Source organism: Dacryopinax primogenitus, assembly GCF_000292625.1.
Source record: "Dacryopinax primogenitus strain DJM-731 SS1 chromosome Unknown DACRYscaffold_10, whole genome shotgun sequence".
NCBI classification, from domain to species: domain Eukaryota; kingdom Fungi; phylum Basidiomycota; class Dacrymycetes; order Dacrymycetales; family Dacrymycetaceae; genus Dacryopinax; species Dacryopinax primogenitus.
The window spans coordinates 658,919-677,650 of NW_024467207.1; the positions used below are offsets into that span (position 1 = coordinate 658,919).

Sequence of the window (18,732 nt, forward strand, 5' to 3'; positions counted from 1 at the left end):
AGGGGATCGGCGAGGAGGGCAAGGGGGAATGGGGATGGGAGAGGGAGACGGGGGGAAAGGGGATGCCGGATGGAAAGAGGCAAGAGGGGGTAGCAAGGTAAATGAACAATACTCGCCCAGGGTTCGGTGCGGGAAGAAGTCACTTTTGTTGTACACTCCCACAAACGTCCGTGCGGAGAGCTTACAGAGAAATTTCGCAAACCTTCGCGAGGGTCCACAAAACGGAGAACAAAAGACCTCTGCCTGGACAAGAAGCAACCTTCTTTCAGACGCTTTTATACCAAACGGAGATGGATGCATCCCATAGCTCCTGCTCCTCTCCGCGTTTCTCACTGGCGTGTGCCATGCCCATTGTCTACCTTTTCTCGCTATTGGCGTCCGTTATGATGGGAGATCACCTCGCACTGGCCCGCGCACCTAGGGTATCGTCGATGCTCGCTCAAACAAAAGGCCAACATCGATTCCGCTATTTCCGCTGCTTCTCATACTCAAAATCCAGACTTCCTGTCATCAGACCGCGTCTAAACCGTCAAGAAACGCATTGAAGGAGCGCCAGCAATGGACTGTCAAACAAGACTGATGAACAACGACGTTTGGGTGTCCAACAAACACACCGCCGGAAGAACCCTTGTCCGTAGCGGAAGCAAACATCGGATCCGCAGCGCCGAGAGAAGCCCCGAACGTTATTCTCCTTGCAACTGTGAACGCCCTTTGTTGCCGCCTGTTCTGGGTTTACGGTCTCCTTTCCTTAATATTCAGGCGTCGTAGTGCTGAATCAGCGCTATGGGCCCCGGTTGCTCTCAGCGCCGGTCTGCAATCCGCTGGAATACACATATCTCTTCGGAAAGGAACATGACAAACCCGCGGCCGGGGCCGTACGCGTATCACGGTGAGGAGCCTAGGACTGTAGTTTTTTTGGATACAGGATCCAAGGGTGCCCAAGTTTTTAGGCTATAGCTAGTTCTCGCTAAAGAAGTGACGGCAGTTGCAAGGTTTTTGTTTGTTCGAGAAGCGCTTCTTGTACGCTTCCACGGATCATCTCCGGCTCCAAAGCTTTCACTCTCCGCGGCCCCCAGGTGTAAGCCCGAGTCCATCGAGTTTAGCACAAAGTACATATCAACATGAACTTATATTTATTCTACTTGTCACATGACTGCTTCCTACTCTGAGGATCTAGCGGAAGTACTGAGGGGCATACCCCTTGACCTCTTCCCATCCCTGGTCAATCACATCCACCACATCCTGGGGCAAAGGTCCCTTCTCCGAGTCTGAGAGGTTAGACTCCAGCTGTTCGGGGCTCGTCGCTCCGAGGATGACACCGTCCTCCGGTCCAAGAGCCGAATGATGCTGACACCAACGCCAAGCAACCTCCGACATGCGCAGACCGTGCTTGTCAGCCGCATCCTTGATCCGCTTGATCGCCTCGAAGTAACCATCGCGGAAGTACCGGCTGTGATAGACCGTGGCAATATCAGGATTGAGCGAGAAACGACCGGACTTCTCGGCGTCCTCCGGGGAGAGCATCTTGCCGGCAAGGAAACCGCCTGCGAGGGGATTGTAGATGGTTAGACGCATCCCATACTTCCTCAGAGCAGGGACGAGCTCCAGCTCAGCACCACGAGCGAGAGCGTGGTACATGACTGTGCCGATGTCAGTAAGAGCTGCTGGATTGTGGACTCTTTTGAGACGCACCTTGATATACCTTCGGTTGGATCCATCCCCTCTCCTTGCACAGTGTCACCATCTCGGCCACCTCCCAGGACGGGAAGTTCGACAGCCCCAGAATCTCGAACAACCCTTCCTTGTGCATCTTGTCAAGCTCAGCGCAAGTCTCTTCGAAAGGCGTCGTCCGGTCCGGCGCGTGCAGGTAGAAGATGCGGACGCTCTTGCGGTTGAGCGTCTTGAGCGACGTGAGAAGGGCTTCGCGCACACCGATGGGCTTGTGGAAGTTGGGTGGATTGGGCCAGACCCTGCAAATGTCTTAGCAAAGCTGATAGAGCGATGACAAGGTCAGTCTCACTTGGTATCAATCACAACGTTCTCGGGTAGCTTAAGCTTGCTCAAGTATGCTTCAGTCGTCCCAGCAGCGTATCCGCGAGCAGTGTCCAGCTCAGTATAACCATGTTGGAAGAAGACGTCCAGGATTGCTTGGCAGTCGGGAAGTTCACTCGTACGAACAGCTGAACCATCATCAGCATATCGACATACGATGCAAGGGGAAGAGATACGCACGTCCGTTGCCAGCCTCGCCCATCGTCATCGTCCCCATGATCATCGGTACGCGAGAAGGTGCCATGGTGGTGACAGTATCGTTCGACTAGATCGGGGTAGTATCAGTGAATCACGCAAGGGTTGGAAGCTCCCTCAACAGATGAAGTCAATCAAGCCTAAAAGCTTTATACCCCGCACCAGGAGGCTCCGTCCATTCTCAGGCACCCTCTCGCAGCTTAATTGCTCTCGGTATCTCGCACGGACGGGCCGAACACACGGTGGAGAAGAGAGAGGTCACGTTAGTCCATTGGATGTGGAGGGAACGGTGCGGAGTTGCGGAGGTACTGACCCTGCGGGGCATTGAATCCCCGGACCAGGGTCTGAGACCAAAGACGCCAAGGCGAACTTTATTCTCAAATTGACTCGCATCTCTCCTGTCGGGATTGATGCCGAATCAATGTGAGTCAGTCGGCTGCTCAATGGGATATCACGCATTCGAGGGGCATAATATTGGGAATGAAGCACCGGGATAGCTTAACTCCGCGATGCTCTATGAACTGGCTTTCCCCTCAAAAACATGGCAGCTCTAGTGGCTCGGGCCTATGCTTGAAGATGTTCTCCCACACATGTCTTGCTAGCTCTGGTAGCCCACCCTTTGGGTATTGGTACACTATCCTCAATGCGCAGGAAACGCTGTTTGAAGTCCGGACAAGTCAAGATTCAGCAGGGGGACCTCGGGGGAAAACGTGTCTACCCATCATTATGATCCGCTTTTCCGTATCTTCTGGCCGTCTGCCATCGCCAGTCATAGCCGCTCGCCACAAACAGACGCTATAAGTGACTCGCGCGAGCCTGCAGCGGTGGATTTACATCTTGAACCTGGCCTTTCTCCTCATGCCGCCTCGCAAGTCAACATCTCGGAAAACTCGCTTTTCGAAAGCCCGTAAGCCGCTGCCTGGTCCGGTGAAGACCACGGGCTTAGACAGAGAATCTGAGGACGTTGACATTGTGGGGTCTTCAAAGAAGACCATGGTCAAACCAACCTGCAAGCTTACAGATGTCAAGGAGACTGATGTGTTCGGCGTCGAGAAGCTCAATATCTCCGCTCTGATCAACGACTTGGAAAAGTGGGCAGGCGTCAAATGTCTCCATCTTATGAAATGGGCGGAAGGAAAACACGATGTCGTGAGCATACTGTGGTCTCACTCATCTCTACGGCCATGTGCTAATGTCATCACAGATATATCGTTGTGAGTTTCGGGACGGAAGTAACACCATAGAACACATCATTGTCAGGCTCTGCAAGCCATGCCTGACGTCGAAGCAGCTCGAGTCGGAGGTATGTGCCCTTTGGGTTAGAAACTAAGTATCTCAACCATGCTCCGTAGATCGCGACCATGCGATACTGCCGCGACTTCATCCCCTCCATTCCGATACCCTCAGTTTTTCACTGCAACCTAATCCCTCAAAACCCTATCGGATGCGAGTACAGCGTCCACACCGTGGCCTCTGGCCTCACCGCTCGCACCATGTGGCAGTACTGGACGCAAGAGGAAAAACTTACCCTGATGGATTCGCTCGCGAATGTCCTGCACGAACTCTTCACCCACCGCGTCGGTGGCTTTGGCTCGCTCTACCTGGTAACCCAAGGCCAAAAAACCCTAGACAAGTTCGAAATTGGAGAAACAATCAAACCTCAATTCTTCAATCAGTCGTTCCAGCGTTCCGTGGCCCCTTTCGAGTCTGTAAAACCACGAATTGCCGCCCCGCTTCGGCCTTGGAATACGGCCAACGCGTGGATGGTCGCGAACGTTCGCCTGCAGCTCGAATACCTAGAGCAATACCCAGAACACGCGGCAATCAGTGTCGGTTGGGATATTGCCAAATATCCGACCTGTCTGGACGGTTACAAAAGCGTGCTGAAGGGCCTGATCAGCCTCTCGGAGATCGTGCTCTGTCCTCCGGAGCTTCCATTCAGCGTCAACTCAGCGCTCTGGCGACCCTACCTCAACATGGACGATATTATGTTCTTGCCCGATAATGCCAAGATCACCAGCTTGCTGGATTGGGAGATGACTGCCGTCGTCCCTCTATGGCAAGCAGCAACCGTACCCGAGTTCATGGAGGAAGGTCCGAATAGAAAACCCGCGGAACTTCTTTCCTGCTACCGTGATCGCTTTCTCATGCGCATGGGAGAGCTGGATGCGCTCATGGACACGACTCGTGCGGAGGTCGTCAAGTGGACGGATTGCTATCTGCAGGGGAAAATATTCAGGGAGCTAAAGGAGCATTGTGATAGACAATGGTATGAGCTTGATCAGAGGACGCGGGCTCTTATGGACGCGTGGGCTGCGCTCGTGTCCCCGGCATTGTAGATCTGTAGATCCATGATCTGATTACACGCTAGTTTGTTTGTTGATGTCACAACCATATGCATACTCTCGTAGTTACAAACCCGTTACGACCACACTCCACTGTGCCTTCCTTCTCTGTGTCATTTCTCTGCAGATACACGTTAATGCACATTGTTAAAATCCCGACTGAATCTTTGAAGACAACAGGCAAGTTGGTTGCGACCTTGCTTTTAATATCGTTGCAAGAAGAGTAGTGAATGGCGGCTATTTTACCTCGTTACATAAGCATGACTTGTAGGACATTCCCAACAACCCTTCCTCCTTCTTCCCCTACCCCCAGGTCTTCACGCCGGACGACAACGAGTCTTTCTTCATCAATCCATGTCCATACAACATCACCCCACCCTGAAAAGGTCTTTGCCTTCCTGTAGCCTAAGCGTGTCACCACGGTGCTTTCCCAGAAAGGGTTTTTGGGGAGTTCCGTCTCCTGGACAATATCGTCTTCTTGGTGATCCTGCCGTAGGAAGTAGGGCGAGAAGTCGACGACGCAGACTTGGAAAGAGTTCGAGGGGGTAGGCGAGATGAGATATATGCCACGTGTGCCGTGGGTAAAACTTGTGCGTATTGGATTGGGCAGGAGAGGGTCCAATGGGATAATTCGCGTATTGTCTGGTCCCCAAATAGACCAGGGCACAGGGGATGCATCGTTGTCGTCGACAGGATGGACACTAGTCTCTAGGCCCGGCGGGTGAAGAAGGGTGCGGACGAGAAGGAATAGCGCATACAATCCATTTTCAGCGATGCGAGAGGTGACGCGCGACGGGCGGAGGGTGATTGCTAGAAGCTGATTCTTGGGTGGGCAATACCAAGGGTAAGACGTAGGATAGGGGGTAGAGCGGTTGGGTGAAAAGTACACGGAAAGCCGAATATCGTCCCGCAGGCGCGGGAGGGCCAAGGAGTGCGAGAGAAGGATGTGAGTGTCGTCTTGATTCTCCTGATTCGGTGACGAAATGGTGTACACGTCCAATGTCGGTCCGTCACCAGTCACGCACCCGGCTACCAATTCGTGCTCGCCAATGAATGCAAGCGTCTCGTAGTGTCTCCAGTGAGTCTCCCGTCGCCATTCCTCGCCGGTCTGCCAGTTCCAGACAACGATCTCGTTCAATCGGGTATTCCCCAAGAAGGAAAGGACGAAAAAAGCAACGAGTGAGCGAGACAGCGAGCAGGCGAACAGCTTGACGCCGGGAAAATCACCACGCCAGGTTTGCTGGTAGGTCATTGTACGGCTGGTGGCGGAAGGGTGGTGTTTTCCTTCTAGGGTGAGAACATGCAGGGTGAGACATGATCGACTGCAAGGATAGAGGTCAAGCGATACGCATATGAGCTGGAGGAAAGGACGTACTCAGGTGTGCGAGTGATATACATCACCAGGTCCTGCCCGGGGTCGATCAACACATCCTCTATGCGTCCAACCACCTTCCCTCCCGGTGGCCTGAAAATCTGGAAGTCCTTCTCCTCGTCCTCTTCCGCATCGCCTGTTTCACTCACTGAAACATCATCTTTCCAAGATGGAAGCTTGACGAGCGCAACATGCCCTTCATCGCATTCTGCATACCACCCTCCCCTGAGATCTGCTCTCCAGCCAAACCAAAGGCCAGGAGGCATGTGGATGGTCTCAACTCTCTGCGGCTTCAGGGCCTGCCAGGCGAGTGAATGTTCACTCAACAAAGCAAGAGTGTGAGCGGGGGAAAGAGACGTGGGAACTGGGACCAGTGAATGCGCATACAGACTGATGATGGATTGCAAAGCGAGTGATGAAGAGAGGCGTAGATAGAGCAGTTTACAAGTCTACTGGGACATTGTGTGAGCATTTTCGCAGAGAGCTCGAGAGGATGTACGCGTACCCGACTACATGCCAGCATGCTCGGAACAGGGAGATAAGACATGATATGGGTATGAGTTTCCTCGGGGAGTCGAAGGAAAGGCATGGTGGATGTGAACGAGTTTGGCAAGTTCTTGAACGCGTTCCCATTATGAGGAACGTCAAATCCTGCCATTGGTGGGCGGCGGTGCGATACTCAAAGCTTAATGTAAGATAATGACCCAGATGATGCTCGTACTTAAGCAAGAGAGGCGACCGTCCGACCAAGAGATGTCATTGTCAGCTTCTAAGATGCGCATACATCCAGCGACGCGCACCAACCTCTTCTCCTTAACCGCGTCTTCCAATCAGAGACGTCACATCACGCTTCTTCGGAAGCAAATTCCTTTCCTGTCCGATCCGACCATCCGCTGCCCTTCTCGTCGCCGTCATCCTCCCCGCTCCCCCCCAGCCTTTGCCCATCCGACTAGTCGGCCATTTGGTCGACAAGATATAGAATATGTTGAGGTTAGGGACGAAGAGGGCATTCCGGACTGGTATGTATGTTGTCTTCAACAGGTGATTGTTGTCGGTGACGATATCAATCCAGGTGCCCGTCGTGGCTTCCAGACAAGCGCAAAACGATCGGCGGACGTCACACTCACAATCGATGGAAAGACCGTTACTGTACCACAGGGTATTACCATACCCATCGCTATCTCGGATTGTAGGATTAATGGTGGTGACAGGCACCGCGCTCATCCAAGCGTGCGAAGCTGCAGGCGTAACGATTCCTAGGTATGTCTATCGTTTTGTCTGTGTTCCTCGGGGCAAGTACTAACGCACCCGCAGGTTTTGCTACCATGATCGGTAAATTGTCTTAATTTTGTGAGACAAACATGAGAACTCATTTTTTGCTCCTCATATCAAGGCTTGCTATTGCAGGTAACTGTCGGTAAGTGTGGTCAACCCAGACCTCATTTGGTCGCTCACCTGACGTTCTACAGTATGTGCTTGGTCGAGGTTGCACGATCTCCCAAACCCATTGCATCATGGTATGTTATATGAAATTACCAGGATAGAGTTGTTCTCAAGCCCTCATAGCGCGATGCCTGCCATGCCTGGTGCACAGGTGTTCACTAACACTCCAATGGTCCACGAAGCGAGGTGCATTCAATCGAAATGTTGCGAGTCCATTGTGGCTGACGGTGTTCAGGGAGGGCGTAATGGAGTTCCTGCTCTCGAACCATCCGCTAGACTGCCCGATCTGTGATCAAGGTGGCGAGTGTGACCTACAGGACCAGTCAATGCGTTACGGCTCGGATCGATCAAGATTCCATGAGATTGTCGGCAAGCGCGCTGTAGAGAACAAAGACTTCGGTCCGCTTGTCAAAACATCCATGAACCGGTGTATCCAGTGCACACGCTGTGTACGCTTCGCAAACGAGGTTGCTGGTGTCGAGGAGCTGGGCACGACCGGTCGTGGTAATGACCTTCAAATCGGTATGTATGTCGAGAAAGTGATGGACTCCGAGCTGTCGGGGAATATCATCGATCTTTGTCCTGTTGGTGCCCTGACCGCAAAGCCATATGCCTTCCACGCTCGACCGTGGGAGTTGAAAGACACCGAGTCGATCGACGTAATGGATGCCGTAGGGTCGAACATTTTGGTTCAATCTCGCGGTCCGAAAGTTATGCGTGTCCAACCTCGGACCAACGACGATGTTAACGAGGAGTGGATCAACGATAAAACGCGTTACGCATATGATGGCCTCCAGTTCCAGAGGCTCATGACCCCGCTCATTCGGCAGGGCGACCGATTCGTCCCTGCCTCCTGGGAGGGTGCGCTCACGACTGTGCGTGAAGGCCTTGCCAGTTCTGGTGCGAATGGCAACGAGATCAAGGCGATTGCAGGTGGTCTAGCTGACACCGAGTCGATGGTCGCGCTCAAGGACTGGATGAACCAGCTCGGCTCTGACAACACCGCGCTCGATTGCCCCGGTGGATCCGAGCCCCCTGCCACTGGCGTCGATGTCCGTGCCAACTACCTTTTCAATGCCACTATCCCTGGGCTCGAAGAGGCAGACGCAATCCTGCTCGTAGGCACGAATCCCCGACACGAGGCTGCCGTCATGAACAGCCGCATTCGCAAATCTTACCTTCATACCGGCCTTGAGGTCGGCTTCATTGGCGAGCGGGTCGAGACCACCTACGAATACGACTACCTCGGTGCAGATCTCAAGGCGATCGAAACGTTTGCAAAGGGCAAGCAGGGCTTTGCGGCTAAGTTCAAGCAGGCTAAAAAGCCCTTGATCATCGTTGGATCCGCCCTGACGGAGCATCCGGATGGGAAGGCGGCGCTGAAAACGCTTGCTGAGTACGTACAGGATAACAAGGCCAAGCTATTGAATGCCGAGTGGAACGGATTCTGCGTTCTCCAGCGGGTACGTACGATCCTTCTCAGTTCTCCATGGACAAAACACTGACGCAAAGGGGCTCCCAGAACGCTTCTCGCGCTGCTGCATATGACATTGGGTTTGTTCCGAGTGCTGCGGCTGCCAAGACCACCCCTAAGTTTGTCTACCTCCTTTCTGCTGACGATGTCGACCCCAAAACAATCCCCGAGGATGCGTTTGTGGTTTATCAAGGGTCGCACGGCGACCTTGGCGCCCAAATTGCCGATGTCGTGCTGCCGGGTGCGGCCTACACCGAGAAGGGAACTACATGGGTCAATACGGAGGGGCGGGCGCAGATGGGTAGGGCGGCCGTCTCCATTCCAGGCGCGGCGCGTGAGGACTGGAAGATTATCCGGTGCGTCCCTACCTCTATGCTTCTCAACATGAGCGACTGTTCTGACGTGGAACCTATTCCTAGGGCCCTATCTGAAGTCTGCGGCGAGGCCCTACCTTACGACGACATCGTTCAGCTGCGCGATCGAATGTGGGAAGTTTCGCCTACATTGGTACGGTTCGACACTATCGAGCGAACCTCTGTAGAGGTCGCCCAGTTCGGCCTCGCTCAGCTGGCTAGCGCGTCCACGCCAGCTAAAGCGAGTGGCAAAACATTTGAAAAGCCGATCAAGAACTTCTACATGACTGATCCGATTTCCAGAGCGTACGCGGTTTTTACGTATGAGCTTCCGGGATCACGAGCTGATAGCGACTAGGTCCGTCACCATGGCGCAATGCACGAGGGCGTTTGTCAAGGGTGAGGACTACGGATTCTCAAAAGACGAGACGGCGGAGCAGGCCTCGTTTGCATAATTTAACCGGGGGAATCTTGGGGAAGCATCATCTGCGGACTAGGTACCCTGGATGAAGTACCTACCCTTGAATACTCTGGTCGTGTGGGCGCGAAAGCGGACTAGGGCAATAAGGTGTATTGTAGAATATCAGAAAAACTATTTCATTTGCAAACTACATCGAGGCACGCATTCCTGGGAACATATCCCTTGACCAGAGTATCTAGAAGTTCCCAACAGAAAATGAATGCGAAAGTGAGCATACATAACAGCGTGTTTGGGATCCGAAAGCAGGTTCGGCATCCATGGATGTAGATGGAGCCGATGCGATACTTGATGACCAACAACAGATTCCGTGCGATATAAAGAAAAAGGAAGAACGAGATCGCAAATCTATGCAAATGTGAGCTCTGGCGCTCGAAACTCGAAACTTTTCTTACAAGATGGATGACAAACAGAAGACAAGCACGCCTGCGCGAAACTGGTCCACTGCGACGTCGAGAACATCCCGATCTATTCTCCGGATAGAACGGATCCGGACGGATTTCGAGTTCAGGCGAACAGGCCTTGCTCTAAAGCACTCGGTTTGTTCTCCGGGCGCAGAAAAGGCCCCTCGGCGTGGGCCTGTCTGGTGGGCACCCCGTGGAAGGGTGCTTGCATAGGTTGTCCCAATACGCCGCCACTCAGAAGCAGGCATGAATCGATGATGCTTCGAGGCAGCCTCGAGAATAAGAATAGAAAAATGTTGTAGAAGATTCCGATGGCTTTGGTCGTGGAGGCGGTGGGCATTGGAAATTGAGACGGTGGTGTCTGAGGGCCTCAAAACTTGATAGATCCACCTCCAGAGTGCCGTCATTTATGTGCGGTTGGTTCGAAGCTACACTCATTCAATGTACGGAGAGCCGGATCAGTAGACTTGGCTCATACTTAATGTGCTTAGAAATTGACGTGGCGTGCACTTGGGCGTAGAACCAGTTCGGATCTACCCGAGGCGGCTCAATCATCTCTACCACCCAAGCCCGTGGTGCGCCTTTGAGCACAGAAAAGTACGAGCCGGAACAAGAAGGTCACTAAATTGATATCCAATACATTGGAGCACTGCTAGACAGGTCAACACCAAGAGAGTATGCAAAGTGGATCGTTGGGGATTTGGACGGATCCAGCAGTTCAACATCGAGCTAGTGCTCAGATGGGGCTCTCAGCGACCTCTCCACGGATGTCGTGTGGCAACGATGACGATGTGCGATCTTGATCCCCTTTTTGAGCTGCTAAAGTGAGGGGTAGCATGAGAAAGACAGTACATGGTTAACATCTCGTGCACTGGAAAATGATCAACAGGAAGGGAAGGGAAACAAGAATGGGAAGGATGTATTTCTGCTTCCGCAGGGACACATGTGGACGTGCTGACCAGCTCCGCGCAGATGCTCTTTTCCCCCTGATCAATGTGGACCACTAGAGGAGTGACTGTCTTTATTTATGTTCGCGACAATTTTGATACTGGTTTCTTTATTCACTGCCGCTGTCCATATCGCATTCTCCGGATATCGGTCAAGGAAGATTTCATGTGATAGCCGAAGCAAGTCACGCTGCCGGGAGTCGAGAAAGTTGGAGGCGACTGTATGATTGCCCAGTGCAGAAGATATCCGGAACACAACTTCCTGTGCGAATGTGGCAATCATGCGTGCTTTTTATGGATACCGGGAGAAGTTGCCACTAATCGCAAGTGGGCCTCGAGAACACGCTCCAAGGCCGTCGAATCTGATGGCTAATGGTGCCGGATTCCTCCCAGACATCCGGTGCGCACAGGCTGCATGTTCTTATCTGAGTTGCAAATCTGATTCTCTCCATTCAAGACGTCATATGCACACCAAGAATTTTGGTATCCCTGAACCAAACGGTTCGCGCCGGATCCCTTGCCAGAGAATCACGCCGAGCCTGCGTAACATGCCCGAAGGAGGCTACCAGTATCGTCGGCGCTTGTCCGATTTTGGATCTTCAGTAAGCCACTTGTGTGTACGCTTTGAACTGGTTTACTACCATGACTTAGCAGGCGGCGATAAATGTGAAGTCGGGCCGATACAAACTGTGCGCTACGCCGGTCGGCCTCACCCTTGTTTACTTGCCTGACCTTCTCGAATGCTACACAACTGCTTCTTTTTTGCTCCGCGGGACTCTTTGGAGTTATAAAGACGGAATTGCCATGCGGCACAGAGGCGACAACCGGAGTAATCTGGACCCTGCTAGTGGGACTCCAGTCCATCTATCCCGTTCCGACGTTGAGATAGATCTAAAGGTTACAGAACGCAAAAAAGAGCGAATGGTGCGGATCAAAAAGAGTGGGCCTTCGCAACTTCCGTCGTTCGATCCCTGCGCTCCTGACCTTGTGGGACATGTGATGCCCAAGCGCCCAGGTACCCAGAATTTCAAGGGCGCTTGTGCAGCTCGGCAGTATCTAGAATCTCTCAGCAAGAACGCGGTTCTGACGTCAACCTCCAAGGCTGTGCTTGTGCGGAGCGGCTCCAGGCAAGATGATCCGTTGTCACGGCGCCTATCCCTACAACGCCGTCCGTCCTATAACAGGATATCTATTTGTCGATTGTGTCGATGAGCTTGGAGCGCTGGATGCCTGTTCCAGACATGACTGCTCGGCCAGGCGGCTAAATTTCCACTATCACCCACCGATCTGTACCCTGTTCGCCCACACGTTGTTCCGCTTGGTCCTCACTCAGTGATACAACGTGTACGGTTGCACATGGGTTGGTGGGATCGAAGACTATATGCGCACTACCTGGGCGTTTCTATCTGAACGTCCTTGTCGCCGCCGGTATGCGAATATATCAATCCCGTATTTTGTTCATCTTTAAGGAACCTCGCTGTACCGATCACTCAGATCACTAAACATGAATGAAGATCACACTTGGATGGGATCTCGACTCCAGCACCGCAAGATCTCTTATCACCATCAGCAATATAATACTTTGCAGAAGTCGGAGTACGCATGCCGGACTCCCAGTCAGCAATATGGCGATGTCGTTGTAATGGACTGCCCTCGACCGAGCTGGGCGTATAATTAGGCCTGCGACATCTCATCTCTGAGCGGAGAGTCTGTTTATCAGCGACCGATCCCAAATACTTAATCTATGCTTACGCTGGGATATCTTGCTGCCACGACCCTCCTTGCACCACCTTTCCATCTCTACGACATGTCAGAAACTCAGTGGGTTTCACCCCAGCGCATTGATCCGTCACTGGACATGCTCCCCGTTCATGTGAGCGACTGTAACTTTGGGTTGGTATGTGATTTGATGGGATATCCGCCTAAAAATGTTCACTTCGCAATTTAGCTGGTCTTCACGTGGATGTTGCCAGGTCCCCTGGACCGCCGTTCTCTCACTGATGCGGTTTCACGGACCTTGACGCATTACCCCCTGTTTGCTGGACGACTCGTCGGAGCAGAGAAGTGGCGCATCAAACTGGCAGCTGGGAGTCAAGTAGCTTGCCATATCTCCTTGGCCCATGCGTCACTTCCGATCACCTACTGCGACAGTCAACTTGTGCCAACGGAGGAGATGCTCAGAGACTTCCATCCCGATGTAGTCGACCCTGTACTCACGGACAACGACAACCCTCCTTCGCGCAAGGAGCCGCTGGTCAAGATGAAAGTGACAACTTTCGTGAACACCGGTGAGACCACAATAACTTGGGCATTCTGCCATGTTCTAGGTTTTTCCACTGCCTTCAATGGTGACACGAGCTAACCCAGTAAATAAAGGAGATGGATTGACGTTCTTCCGCTTCACCAACATGATCTCGCAATTCTATCGTGGACTTCCAGCTGTGCATCCCTTGCCTACTTACGAGGCTTACTTCCGTCCTCCTCCCTCCCTCCCTCGCCATCTCGTTGCTCCAGTTGCTCGAGAGCTTGCACCCCACCTCCTTCAGCACTACGATAGGGAGGAAGCCGGTGAATTGTACGCACGGTCTTTTCTCTCCACTACAAGACTCGACATGCAGTTCAGTCTGGAGGAAATTAATCTATTGAAGCTGGAGGCGTCTCGCAAGGCTGGTCAGAACGTCTCCAAACAGGACGCCTTGGCTGCCTATCTCATCACGGCAATCAACCGCGTTCGGAAGATCCCAATCAATCAAATAATCAATCTCGTCAATGTTAGTTTGATGCTCACTACCCGGTGTACTTCATGCTGATCTTTGCGCAGGTCAGAGGCGAAGCGGAGAGCCCGGATGGCTTCCAACTTCCGGTTCAGTCTGCTGCAGGAACCCAATTACTGCATGTCTTCTCTGCCTCCATCGCTTCAGAATATACAAAAGACCTGGGAAAAGTGGCGAGATACGTAGGAGGTCCATCATGACCATCACCGTGCTCTTCATTTGTTAACGACAGATCCATTTAGAGACCGTACGGCAAGTTAGAAATGCTGACTACGTTAAACGTGCAGCGGCAGCCACGTGTGCCATTATGTCCCAGCTGTTTGGCGCCAATCGGCAGGCCTTCTGGGGTGCGGGTCCTAACCAGGTGGTTCTTAACAATTGTTACAAGTAAGCAATCTCCTTCGTATTGCTCTGTCGTCTCACCCCCAGTTGACAGGCTGACTTCTCCCGATACACACTTTGGCTATCCAGGAAGAGCAATATTTGTCGTGAATGGCTCTATGGAACGTTACATCCGTATATGGGCCGGCAATCCCACGCGCAATGGGGACGGCACGTGGAACGAAAATGTTGGCAGCGCGGATGTGTCCTTCCGCCTCGAACATGAGCTGGCCGAACCTTTCATGAAACTGCTTGCCGAAGACAGGAGGAAGTGGGCACGAGCCACCCAATTGCCTAAGAACCCCGTTCCTTTGCCTCTTACTCAATACCGGGAAGAGCTGTCACTGCAGGCATTCTCACGTCTGTGATACGAAGCACCCCTCTGAGCCGTGCTCAAAGTTCAGGATTTTCCTTCCTTGTATTGAGCTTTTCTTTAATGACCGGCCCACAAGTGCGTGATATTGATATTCGTGTATTAACGTAGGACCTCAATCATTCGCTTGTCACGGAAATGCAATTCACTAGGTGTCCGATGATGCTGCGGGACGAATGGGATGAGCGATCCGGCGTAGAACCCCTCTGTCCGGAGAAAATGCAATATTCTTGAGCAGCCTAGTGAATGTGAAACTTTTATTTTTGCATATCGTCGGTGCATCTCATGGAGGGGATTGCAAGAGTACCCACCCCGTTCTTGAACCCTACTTGGAGGACAATAGTGACTAGATGAATTGGACAAAAATAATTCCAACCTCTTGTCCACCTTAGGGGGAAATGAGAAAGGCCAGCTGTTAGACAGGACATTGGAAAGCGGCCTTTGTAGCATTCAGCATCAAACAAGGGTGCTTGATGTGGGCCTAATCCATATGTCTGATGTGTCTATGTCTTACAATGAGAGAGGTAAAACCATACGAGACCCCTACACTCGTATGAGTTTGCCTCAGCGCCTAAGCGTCTTGCTAACGCCGAGGGTCAAATATGTACACCTTCGGAACATATGAAAGGTCCCTAAGCGTGTCTTACACAGAATTGTTGTCTCACTCAAGGGCCGCCAACAGCGGCTGTCCTCAGCACATAGCAATGCCATAGCGAAGAGTGAAACCTCTGGAACTAAAACATGACGACTCGCCGCCTCACTTTTTTGGCCGCCGGGCCTACAAGACAACAATGGGCCGCAAAGAGCGCCACAACAAGGCCAGTGTGAAGACGAAAAACGGCTTTTAAGCAGAGAGGTCCGGTTCATTGTCGAAACTACGACTCCCTATTCTCTGTTTTGTCTATGGTCGGTCGCTGGTCGACCCCTCACAATCATTCTACACCTCTGTAACTGTCTGTACACTACTTGCTTAATCATGGCACCCAGTCGCCGAAGGATACCTGATATACCGAACTGCACCTACTCCACGTATATATTCCCCCGGTTGGGAATTATCGGCGGCGGCGAAAACATCCTTCGTACGAGGGTGACACGACAGCAATTGAGAACTTTCATAGAAGTTAGTCTTCTCTTCTGAGGACTCTCTTGAGTCGAACCGGAGTTGACCATACCTAGGAACAACATATACCCTTGCCCGAGACTGCCAATCCTAACACTGTCAGAGATTTGCGACGTGCTATTTAACAGCATCGTACGCGCCTCTGGGAAGAAGGTCGACGAGTTACCGCACCAACGTGAGTTAATCAAGTGAAGCGAGCTGGTAAGAGCTAAGTCCTGCTTAGGAGACCATTCGGCGCTAGACGCCGCAGGAATCCTTCCCAGCAGACGGCACGGAAGCCTGGGCATGCATCGACCACTAATAAAGAGACGAATTCCTTTTCACCTTCTGCAGGAATCATGCAGGGAAATGGAAGCGAAGAGCCAGAGCAACAAGACGCCGAGATGGATATGGATGAAGAAACCACAGAGGCGATGTTGAAATTGCAGGAAGGAGACGACGGAGAAAACAATCGGATACAGCAGAGCGAGGGTGCAGAACCCAATACGGCGCAAATTCTCCGACCTACACAGCAAGTCGGAAAAGAGCGAGTAGCGTCAGATACACATACACATACCGTCAATCAAGCACAGCCCAACGTCAATAATCAAATACCTCAGAATGGGTGCGAACGGCCTAGTACAGCCCAGATGCAGACACAAACTGCAGAACCTAGTGCGACGCAAGCCCAGGATAGGCATGCAGAGCCTAACACGGCACAGGTCCAAGACGGACCCAGCACCCCGCCACGGCCGCCGCCTGATCCAGATACTTCTTCCCCCTTTTCCCCAGAAACAAGAGCCGCGATCAGACGAGGAAAGCAAAGAGCAGATCCGGAGCCAAAGGAAGAAGAGGAGGAAGAAGAGGAGGATATCTCTTCCAATTCGGAGGAGGGAATGAGAGAGGCGCAAATCTCAATGGACGAGGAACTGGCACGCCGAATGCAGGAAGCTGAATATGGCGGAAGTTTGGCTCCGAGTAACCAGGGCCATATCAGATTTTACCCCCCGAACTAACCTTGTTTATTTGACCATGTCTGTATCTCCAAAGAACTTTTAGTTACCTGCTTTCTCTTTCACCTGTAGATGCACTGCCCTATAATACCCAAACGTTCACATTTCTTCGAGTATGGCCATTGAGAATGTATAAGCACAATGAAGCGTCATGCATGTAGAGCACGTGAAGGCTGAAGTGATACAACTTGCCGGGAACCGGAATTGGTCACGATGTAAAGCTAGTCTACCATTCGAACGTCTCCTGAAGTCGGTGACTGCAAGGCTAATGACATCTTGTTCTTCGGCTCATGAACAACAAGGTTATTCTGCACACTGGAAACCGGGTATCAGCGCTGTGAGACAAGCTCACGTATCGGATGAGTTGACTCACAGCCTCATCCTCAGGAGAATCTTCTGGCTCTGAGCTTGGGCTTCCTCCCCAACCTTCAGGGCACGAGCGAATAATGCGGCCCTCTGATCCTTGTTCCTCGCCCGCAGCACTTTCGCCGTGCTGTCGACTCGTGCTGCAATTTCCCCATCCTGAATAAGGCCGATGACCTCCTTCTCGAGCTCGACAACGGGGATTCCAAAAGTCTCTGCCATCCGATTGAGCTGAACACTTGCGTACGGCTGGAAATGAAGAATAATGGCGCGGCGGCGGATGCGAGTAGTGAGATGCTGAACATGGGGCCACAGGTGGATATCTAGCAGATGTCGGGCAGAATGGCGCTCGAGAAGCTCTAGGACAGTCTTGAATTTGCTGTTCATATATGCTTCAAGGATGTCGCGCATGTACGGTTCTTGTTCGAGGTAGACACAGAATTTCTCGTCTTCTAGAACAAGCGTTTTGACTGCCGATCGAGATAAGGTGGCCAGTGAGCACAATGATGCATACACCGCCATATCACCAGGAGTTATCATCTGACAGCAGATCAAATATGAGATAAAGACTGCCGTGAACTGAAAAAGACAATACGCACACTTGACCAATCTCCTAGTTGCGTCCCAGCTTGTAAGAAAGCCCTTGCTGCTTGCTCATACCCGCCCCTCCCAAGGAAGCCAAGCGCGTTGGCTACTTGTAGTTTGCTCTGCACGATCGGAGAGTCCTCAAGTCCTGGCTGTGCGGCCGGCTTCTTCTTGGCGCCTTTCGCGTCTTGGTTTTGTATCCCAGGATCAATGACGGACTCCGCTTTGTATACGAAGTTCTGCAGCTGATTGTACGATTCTTGTTCCATCAACAGCTAAGACATAGTTGAGTACAGGCAGCGAAATCGCAAATAAAGATTTATTACCTCAAGAACCGAAAGACACATCTCAAGTACATGTTGGCTTGTTGTGCTGAATTCTCTTGACTTGGTGTAATGCTTCATCGCCTGGGCCGAGTCACCGATCGCTCGGAAAAAGTCACCTAAATCTCGGTGACCCATCTGTGACGCTTTATCAATGGGAATCCTCCTGTCTTTACTCGAAAACGATACTCACCCTGATGCTTTCCTTGATCATATTGCTTTGATACGTTCGCAGCTCCACCTCCAGCTTTTCACGCTGATTCTGATTTTCTGCTCGCACGCGGTCTATCCATTCCTGATCTTGATCCACCTGCATCACTCCCGGCAACTGGTTATACGCGGCGACCGCATGCACGTACGCGTGAGCGTCGCGCATAGTGAGCAGGGTCTGGATTGCCAGCTGATAGGCTTGTGCTGAGAGCGAAGGGCAGCAGGATGCAATATGCAGCAAACGGCGCACTCGGCTCTTGCCTGAAGGCAAATGTCCCAGATTAGAGACTCGGAAACAGTCAGGTGAGCGTGGCATACCAGAGTACGATGAGATGTATGCCTCGAGATCAAACGGGTGGTTCTCGTCGACTTTGACTTCTGGTTTGGTGCGGCTCATGAAGTCCTTGATTGCAGAGGCGGAAGTCGACGCCTGCAGCTGTTCTTGCTGTGCAAGCTGCTCTTCCGCATCAACATCTTCTTTCAGTGTAGAGACCATTGGACTAAAGGGATTGGCGTGAACAATGGATGAGGTGGACTTTAGAGTCACT

The 18,732-nt window shown here is 52.1% G+C and overlaps 8 protein-coding genes across 8 annotated transcripts; 5 read left to right on the top strand and 3 right to left on the bottom strand.

Annotated features, from left to right (window-relative positions):
- Nucleotides 1-1,136: 1,136 nt before the first annotated feature.
- On the bottom strand, nt 1,137-2,517 carry DACRYDRAFT_22622 (Aldo/keto reductase). The gene is made up of 4 exons (XM_040772890.1): nt 2,233-2,517; nt 2,021-2,180; nt 1,693-1,970; nt 1,137-1,640 (listed from the first exon to the last, which is right to left on the bottom strand). The coding sequence occupies exons 1-4, from the start codon at nt 2,294-2,296 to the stop codon at nt 1,174-1,176; spliced, it is 969 nt and encodes a 322-aa protein (XP_040628398.1). The 5' UTR covers nt 2,297-2,517; the 3' UTR covers nt 1,137-1,173.
- Nucleotides 2,518-3,105: 588 nt separating this feature from the next.
- Nucleotides 3,106-4,586, top strand: DACRYDRAFT_16185 (uncharacterized protein; the record flags this gene model as incomplete). The annotated part of the gene is made up of 3 exons (XM_040771170.1): nt 3,106-3,396; nt 3,452-3,550; nt 3,600-4,586. The coding sequence occupies 3 exons, from the start codon at nt 3,106-3,108 to the stop codon at nt 4,584-4,586; spliced, it is 1,377 nt and encodes a 458-aa protein (XP_040628399.1).
- A 250-nt stretch (nt 4,587-4,836) lies between these two features.
- Nucleotides 4,837-6,709, bottom strand: DACRYDRAFT_116652 (uncharacterized protein). The gene is made up of 3 exons (XM_040770242.1): nt 6,470-6,709; nt 5,968-6,413; nt 4,837-5,914 (listed from the first exon to the last, which is right to left on the bottom strand). Exons 1-3 carry the CDS (start codon nt 6,620-6,622, stop codon nt 4,843-4,845), a joined length of 1,671 nt encoding a protein of 556 aa, XP_040628400.1. The 5' UTR covers nt 6,623-6,709; the 3' UTR covers nt 4,837-4,842.
- A 165-nt stretch (nt 6,710-6,874) lies between these two features.
- Nucleotides 6,875-9,825, top strand: DACRYDRAFT_22623 (NADH-ubiquinone oxidoreductase). Its single transcript, XM_040772891.1, has 11 exons — nt 6,875-6,983; nt 7,037-7,123; nt 7,176-7,224; nt 7,279-7,296; nt 7,358-7,381; nt 7,434-7,481; nt 7,531-7,593; nt 7,643-8,870; nt 8,930-9,237; nt 9,301-9,540; nt 9,593-9,825. Exons 1-11 carry the CDS (start codon nt 6,947-6,949, stop codon nt 9,687-9,689), a joined length of 2,199 nt encoding a protein of 732 aa, XP_040628401.1. The 5' UTR covers nt 6,875-6,946; the 3' UTR covers nt 9,690-9,825.
- Nucleotides 9,826-12,023: 2,198 nt separating this feature from the next.
- Nucleotides 12,024-12,601, top strand: DACRYDRAFT_22624 (uncharacterized protein). The gene has a single exon (XM_040772892.1). The coding sequence runs from the start codon at nt 12,063-12,065 to the stop codon at nt 12,273-12,275; it is 213 nt and encodes a 70-aa protein (XP_040628402.1). The 5' UTR covers nt 12,024-12,062; the 3' UTR covers nt 12,276-12,601.
- Nucleotides 12,602-12,850: 249 nt separating this feature from the next.
- On the top strand, nt 12,851-14,785 carry DACRYDRAFT_22625 (uncharacterized protein). Its single transcript, XM_040772893.1, has 6 exons — nt 12,851-12,960; nt 13,012-13,390; nt 13,440-13,834; nt 13,885-14,026; nt 14,080-14,224; nt 14,274-14,785. Exons 1-6 carry the CDS (start codon nt 12,871-12,873, stop codon nt 14,584-14,586), a joined length of 1,464 nt encoding a protein of 487 aa, XP_040628403.1. The 5' UTR covers nt 12,851-12,870; the 3' UTR covers nt 14,587-14,785.
- A 1,264-nt stretch (nt 14,786-16,049) lies between these two features.
- Nucleotides 16,050-16,706, top strand: DACRYDRAFT_108056 (uncharacterized protein; the record flags this gene model as incomplete). The annotated part of the gene is made up of 1 exon (XM_040768579.1): nt 16,050-16,706. One exon carries the CDS (start codon nt 16,050-16,052, stop codon nt 16,704-16,706), a length of 657 nt encoding a protein of 218 aa, XP_040628404.1.
- A 366-nt stretch (nt 16,707-17,072) lies between these two features.
- On the bottom strand, nt 17,073-18,581 carry DACRYDRAFT_52682 (G protein pathway suppressor 1; the record flags this gene model as incomplete). Its single annotated transcript, XM_040775121.1, has 5 exons — nt 17,073-17,606; nt 17,666-17,926; nt 17,978-18,112; nt 18,168-18,445; nt 18,503-18,581. The coding sequence occupies 5 exons, from the start codon at nt 18,579-18,581 to the stop codon at nt 17,073-17,075; spliced, it is 1,287 nt and encodes a 428-aa protein (XP_040628405.1).
- Nucleotides 18,582-18,732: the final 151 nt, after the last annotated feature.

Bases quoted from the DNA above. Each gene is read 5' to 3' on its own strand.
- DACRYDRAFT_22622 (XM_040772890.1), bottom strand. From the start codon at position 2,296: ATGGCACCTTCTCGCGTACCGATGATCATGGGGACGATGACGATGGGC. The intron at 1,971-2,020 runs GTGAGACTGACC...AGACATTTGCAG, and splicing joins AACGTTGTGATTGATACCAA to GGTCTGGCCCAATCCACCCA. The intron at 1,641-1,692 runs GTGCGTCTCAAA...ACATCGGCACAG, and splicing joins CCAACCGAAGGTATATCAAG to TCATGTACCACGCTCTCGCT.
- DACRYDRAFT_116652 (XM_040770242.1), bottom strand. From the start codon at position 6,622: ATGGCAGGATTTGACGTTCCTCATAATGGGAACGCGTTCAAGAACTTG. The intron at 6,414-6,469 runs GTACGCGTACAT...ATGTCCCAGTAG, and splicing joins GCATGCTGGCATGTAGTCGG to ACTTGTAAACTGCTCTATCT. The intron at 5,915-5,967 runs GTACGTCCTTTC...CTATCCTTGCAG, and splicing joins TATATCACTCGCACACCTGA to TCGATCATGTCTCACCCTGC.
- DACRYDRAFT_22623 (XM_040772891.1), top strand. From the start codon at position 6,947: ATGTTGAGGTTAGGGACGAAGAGGGCATTCCGGACTG. The intron at 9,238-9,300 runs GTGCGTCCCTAC...ACCTATTCCTAG, and splicing joins GAGGACTGGAAGATTATCCG to GGCCCTATCTGAAGTCTGCG. The intron at 9,541-9,592 runs GTACGCGGTTTT...GATAGCGACTAG, and splicing joins ACTGATCCGATTTCCAGAGC to GTCCGTCACCATGGCGCAAT.
- DACRYDRAFT_22624 (XM_040772892.1), top strand. From the start codon at position 12,063: ATGCCCAAGCGCCCAGGTACCCAGAATTTCAAGGGCGCTTGTGCAGCT.
- DACRYDRAFT_22625 (XM_040772893.1), top strand. From the start codon at position 12,871: ATGTCAGAAACTCAGTGGGTTTCACCCCAGCGCATTGATCCGTCACTG. The intron at 12,961-13,011 runs GTATGTGATTTG...TTCGCAATTTAG, and splicing joins GCGACTGTAACTTTGGGTTG to CTGGTCTTCACGTGGATGTT. The intron at 14,225-14,273 runs GTAAGCAATCTC...CCCAGTTGACAG, and splicing joins GTTCTTAACAATTGTTACAA to GCTGACTTCTCCCGATACAC.